Genomic DNA, 6,725 nt, shown 5'->3' with positions numbered 1-6,725 from the left:
CTGTACTGAATACATTCTATTTGCCACTTTGCTATTTTGATTTATACATTCTAAAGGGTTACAAGTGAGCTCTGTGGGCCTCCTTTTACAAACTGCTCAGCCCTTACACACATGGCGATGTGCCTGATATGGTAACAACTGCCAAATTAGGAGTGTCTGTTCTGTGTTCACAACCAGATTAAGTTGCATGATGCAGATGAAGCACATATAGTTTATATAAGGTACTGTATGTGGATAGGCAAATCCTGCACACTTGAGGGACACTTCACATAAGGATTAAAGGCTGTGGCCCTAGTTACTCAATTTATTTCTGCTTTTAAAAAGCTTCATATTGGGCGCCTGGGTGGCTCAGTGGTTAAGCCGCTGCCTTCGGCTCAGGTCATGATCTCAGGGTCCTGGGATCGAGTCCCGCATCGGGCTCTCTGCTCAGCAGGGAGCCTGCTTCCTCCTCTCTCTCTCTGCCTGCCTCTCTACCTACTTGTGATTTCTCTCTGTCAAATAAATAAATAAAATCTTTAAAAATAAATAAATAAATAAAAAGCTTCATATTCACATGATTGTCAGAATGAGGGCTGCAGTATGATTAACACGAGGGAACTTCTCGTGATGAAATCGTGAATCCTTTTTAATCCTAATGCAACAGAAACTCCAGATTCCATTTCGATTTTGTAAGCTATGTTGATGGTTACTCAAACTATTAAGTGATAAAATTTCACGGAACTACACGTACACACAAACTGAATGTAAAAACTGAAGTGGGGATAAGGACTGTACGTGACTTAGTACTATGGTACCATCAACTCCCTGTGCCTGACAATATACCATGGCTGTGGAAGACAGCAACAGAGGAAGCTTGCTGGAGGGCATGTGAGAATTCTATGTACGACTCCAACTTCTTGTAAGTCTATTTTTTCATTTTACTTTTTTTTTATTTGCTTGTTTTTAAAGCTTTACATGGCACAATATACTTCTATAAATTACAATTTGTTATGTTTCCCAAAGATAAATACGGCATCAAAACCCAAAACTCAACTTCTAATGTTGTATTACTTCTAAAAATAATCTTCAAGCTATATACCTCAAATTGAAAGGTTTCTCTTTAATATAAATTCTGACATAACCTAGTTTGTATTTTTGCTAAAAAAGCAAACAAAGATACTTTTACAAAATAAAAAAATCTGTAATGTTTTATACCAGTATTTCCTTGGTGACATTCAATGGAATGTTACTTAACAAGACTGTCCTGCATTTGTTGCAGTCTACTTTGGAGTAAAATAAGGCCAGTTTGTGTGGAAGAAGGTTCCTGAACATTCAGGATGTCAACAGAGCTTCTGCCAATGTGAATTCTTGTATAATGGCTGCTGAAGTGCAGCTTGACACTCTTAACATCCACTTCAATTGTTAAGATTTTTCTCCTGTGTGTGTTCTCTGATGTACAATGAGGTTTGACTTCTGAGAGAAGGTTTTTCCACATGTGTTACATTCATAGGGCTTCTCCCCTGTGTGTGATCTCTGATGTTTAGCAAGGTCTGACTTGCGGTAAAAAATTTTCCCACATTCATTACACTGACAAGATTTCTCTCCTGTGTGAGCCCTGTGATGTACTGTGAGGGATGATTTGTGACTGAAGGACTTCCCACATTCGTTACATTCATAGGGTTTCTCCCCTGTGTGTTTTCTGTGATGTAAAATAAGTCCTGACTTCACACAGAAAGATTTCCCACATTCATTACATTTATAGGGCTTTTCTTCTGTATGAGTTCTCTGGTGGACAATTAAGGCGGACTTATGACAGAAAGCCTTTCCACATTCATTACACTCATAAGGTTTCTCACCTATGTGAATTCTCTGGTGCTGTGTGAGCTGAGACTTCTGACAGAAGGTTTTCCCACATTCATTACATTCATAGGGTTTCTCCCCTGTGTGTGTTCTATTATGTTTAGTTAGGTATGATTTATTATAGAAGATTTTCCCACACTCGTGACATTCAAAGGGTTTCTCCCCTGTATGTGTCCTATAATGTTGAGAGAGAGTAGACTTATGGCTGAAGAATTTCCCACATTCAGGACATGCAAAAGGCTTCTCCCCTGTGTGAGTTCTCTCATGTACTGTGAGATCAGACTTCAAGCAGAAGGTTTTCCCACATTCAAAACATTCATAAGGTTTCAACCCTGTATGAATTATCTGATGCCGGGTGAGAACTGACTTGTGGTAGAATGTTTTCCCACATGCATTACATTCGTAGGGTTTATCCCCTATGTGAGTTCTCTGATGTTGTGTAAGATGTGACTTCTGGCAGAAAGATTTCCCACAGTCAGGACATTCAAAGGGTTTTTCACCTGTATGAGTTCTCTGATGCACTGTAAGGTGTGAATTCATACAGAAGGATTTCCCGCATTCATAGCATTCATAGGGTTTCAGCCCTGTGTGTGTTCTCTGGTGTTTAGTGAGGTCTGACTTCTGATAAAAAGTTTTCCCACATGCATTACACTGATAGGGTTTCTCACCTGTATGTGTTCTCTGGTGTAACGTGAGGGCTGACTTGTGGCTGAAGGCTTTCCCGCATTCACTGCACACATAGGGTTTCTCTCCTGTGTGTGACCTCTGATGTTTAGTGAGGTTTGACTTCTCCCAAAAAGTTTTTCCACATTCATTACACTGAAAGCGTTTCTCTCCCGTGTGTATCCTCTGATGTCGAGTGAGGTGGGATTTCTCCCAAAAGGCTTTCCCACATTCATTACATTCAAAGTGTTTTTCTCCTTTATGAGGTTTCTGAAGTTGTGAAAGGCATAAATTCCTCCTGAAATTATTCCCACTTTGATTACATTCATAGTGTTTCATATGTGCCCCATGATGTTTCAAAAGGGTAGACTTTACACATAAGGATTTTCCACAACCACTAAATCCACAATGATTTTCCTCTGAGGGATTTATCCGATGGACTAAGAAGGAGTTATCAAAGAAGATTCTCCCATATTCATTACACTCACAATCATTACCTTCTGCAATCTCTCTCTTGTACGTACTAAATATTGCCTTTTCAAGGAAGGTTTCTTGATAAATATTATAATCAAAATTTTGCTCTAACATTTGAATCTTCTCAGGATGAATAGGGTCCTCATCATGACTCAACGTTTTACCATTTTTAAAAAATTCACTTTTCTCTCTAGTATGAGTTTTCTCATGTTTAATACTGAGTAGCAATTTTCCACAAGCATTAAATTCATCAGTCTTTTTTCCTAAATAGTTTTTCTTATCGATAAACAATTCTGAAATATAGCTGAAATTCACTCCACGTGAGTCCCACTGACAGAGAGTTCTTCTGGAAGGAAAAGACTTTGTGTCCAAGTTAAGTGGTTTTTCTACTACATTACCTTGTTCTTTAGTTAGTGTTTTATTATTGATGAATGCAACTTCCCACACATGTTTAGGCTGGTTTTTGTGGTTTCTTTCTTTCTTGTGATCAGTTTTCCAGATTTCTAAAAATAAGAAAAATTAACCTTACATAGAAATATTAACACATTTTTTATGGAATGCAATATATATACAAATGCCCTAGATTATAGCTGACTTGGATTTCTTTTTTAGTCTCCAGAGAAGAAAATAATTTTAAGCACATATGTTTTTTTTTTCTATTCTTGAGATTGATATGAAAAAACAGAAATGAAAACAAGAAACAAAACCTGGCACAGTGCAAAAAGGGAGCAGAAACTGGCTATTACAACGTGTGCATCTGCATTCCGATGTCTAAAAAATAACAGCACCGGTTAAAATATCAATATAAGGAGAGCAAATAAAATTACCTACAACAACCCACGACTTTGGCATAACTAGGAGATACAAAGTACTACGAAATTCAAATCACCACTAAGGAAAGAAACATTTAAATACAGAAGAAACTGATAATGAGCCCACATCCATTGAAAGAGTCAGCTACATACTGTAACAACCACACATAAAGAAGAGACAGGGAACTCAGAGATGATTAAATGTAAATAGAATCATTCCCAGAAAGGGAAAGTCTCACTATGAGTGGGGCAATACTGAGATGACATCTCAGTTCTGATACATGACTATTCAGACCACTGGGAACTCCAAGAGTATATGGGAACTAAGGACACAACGCTTTGTGATCTAGGTGAGGAATAATATTGTAAAAAGGACAATGTGACCTTGGAATAGACTTAAGTTACAAGAAGCCAGATATGAACAGAACTGTCCCTCTCCCAAATTCATATGCTGCAGCCCTAATTCCCAATGTGACTGTATCTGGAGACAGTGCCTTTAAGGAGGCAATTAAGGTTGAATTAGGTCATCAGGGTGTAGGGCTAATCTGATAGGAACAGCATCCTTATTAGAAGTTGAAGAGACACCAACTTCCTTGCTCCCACCATGTGCACAAAAAAAAAAAGCAAAAAAAAAAAAAGCAATGTGAGGCTACAGCAAGAGGGTGCTGTCTGCAAGCTGAAGAGATAGGGCTCACCAGAAACCAACCCTGCTGGCACCTTCACCTTGGCTTTACAAACTCCATAAGTGTGAGAAAACAAATTTCTGTTATTTAAGTCACCCAGTCTGTGGTGTTTTGTTGTAGTAGTCCAGGCAGACTGACAGAGAGCCCAAAGAGAAAAGAGACTTCACTGGAATTTTAATAAATAGCATTGAAAAAGGCATGATGACAGAGCAGAAAAAATGACAATAAAACTAAAGAAAGAAGTAATGGATCACAAAGAAGGCCCCGGCTAAAGAAGGTAGTCTGCAAAATAAATAAAAATTTTAAAATAAAATTATATGCATATATGTAGGATTATAGTCTCTATAGAGGAAAAACCCTAGATTAGAGAAAATTAAACCCAAAAGCAATAAGAGAAGTAAGGAATAAACCCAAAAGTAGTAAGAGAAGTAAGGAATAAAGATCATATGGAAAATAATGAAATACTATATACATACTTCATTTCCAATATAAAAATTACCTATATGTTGATTTCCCACAAATTGTTTTCATGAACATTCAGATTAAAAGAGTTTCTAATTTACCCTTCAAATTCTTCTCTGAACCATCAAGTTATGCAAAAGTGTGCCATTAAGTTTCTAATTACTTGGGAATTTTACAGCTCTTTCTGTTACTGATTTTTAATTTGGCTAGATTTAACTCTACTCTGGTAAAAAAAATATTTTATATGACTTGACTCCTTTTAAATTAATTGAGATTTGTTTTAGATCTTAGAATGCAATCTACCTTGGTTTACATTCATGTGTTCCTGAAAAGAATGTGTATTTCACAGTTTATTTGTGTGTGGGGGTGGGGTATATTATATGAATGTCAATTAAGTCAATTTGTTTACTCAGTGTTCTTCTATTTATCCAGAGAGAGATGTTGAAACAGACTATAACTGTGCATCTTTTTCTCATTCAAGTTCCATCAGGTTTTCCTTTCTAACACTTTGAAAAACTTTTCTGTCATCCTAGTAACACTGGGCACCCCCAAGGCAGAGCCCTCTGACAAGAGTCATTAGAGATGTACACTGTGGAAGGAAAGGACTTCAAATAATCCAATCCAGTCATTAAAAAAATAAATAAGCAAGGAAAAAATAACAACAGGCCCTTTCAGAAGAAGGAATCAGTATAAGGCTAGGTACAAAATATCTAAAATATCCCTTTTGTTCAAAAAAAAAAAAAAAGAAAGAAAGAAAGAAAAAAGATTTGTCTTGTGATTCACAAGACAAAAAGGAAAATTTCGCAACTAACTGCCCTTGAAAGAGTCCAAATATCGGACTTAGCACTTCTGAAAGCAGCTTTTACAAACACGCCCAAAAGGCAACCATGTCCAAGGAAGTATAGGAAGGTAATGATGGCACCCTCATCACATAGAGAACATCAACAAACTGAAAAGAATGAACCAAAAATTCTCAATTTGAAAAGTATAATACCTGCATTGTAAATTCGTTAGAGAGGATTTATAAATTCATTGATTCAAGCTTATAGAAGACGAATTAGTAAACTTGAAGATACATCAATAGATATCATTTACACAAAAGAAATAAGAATGAATAAAACCGAAGAAAGCCTCAAAAAAATGAAAGACAGTGCTACCTGTACCTACATATTCATAATGGGAATATCAAAAGAACAGAAGGAAGAGTGAGAGGAGAAAAATCATTCAACAAAATGAGGGCAAAATCCTGCAAATTTAAGAGAGTAATATGTCAATTCAAGAAGATAAACTCCATGTGAGATAAACAGAGATCCATGCCAAGATGCATCATAGTAAAAATATTAAAAGAATCACAAAAAGAAAACTTAAGTATCAAGAGAAATACAACTCATCACACATAGGGAACTCCAGTGAGACTGATACCTGACATTTCTGTATGTTATTTTAAATTTTCCTCTGGGCTCTTTCATTCATGCTTTACTTACATGTGTCTTGTTTAATCCTGAAGTGTTTAGGTATTTTTCTATTGCCTTTTTAAAAAAGATTTTATTTATTTATTTGACAGAGATCACAAGTAGGCAGAGAGAGAGAGGAAGGGAAGCAGGCTCCCCGCTGAGCAGAGAGCCTGAATCCAGGCTCGATCCCAGGACCCTGGGATCATGCCCCGAGCTGAAGGCAGAGGCTTTAACCCACTGAGCCACCCAGGTGCCCTCTACTGCCTTTCCATTACTGATTCACAGTTTGATTTCCTTGTGCTAAGAGAACATAGCACAATTTTGGTTCTGCTAAATTT

At 36.9% G+C, this 6,725-nt stretch overlaps 1 protein-coding gene across 4 annotated transcripts in view; it reads right to left on the bottom strand.

Moving 5' to 3' along the window:
• Nucleotides 1-907: 907 nt before the first annotated feature.
• The window catches only part of LOC309859722 (uncharacterized protein), a 23,664-nt gene continuing 17,846 nt past the window's right edge, over nt 908-6,725 (bottom strand). For all 4 annotated transcript variants that reach the window (XM_082720799.1, XM_082720801.1, XM_082720800.1 and 1 more), the window contains exon 5: nt 908-3,479. In XM_082720799.1, the coding sequence (XP_082576925.1) occupies nt 1,402-3,479 (2,078 nt within the window). In that variant the 3' untranslated portion in view covers nt 908-1,401. The remainder of the gene's footprint in view (nt 3,480-6,725) is intronic.

Source organism: Mustela nivalis, assembly GCF_964662115.1.
Source record: "Mustela nivalis genome assembly, chromosome: 2".
Lineage (NCBI taxonomy): Eukaryota > Metazoa > Chordata > Mammalia > Carnivora > Mustelidae > Mustela > Mustela nivalis.
The sequence above is the reverse complement of the archived record's forward strand: the minus strand, read 5'-3'. Positions and strand labels throughout refer to the sequence as shown.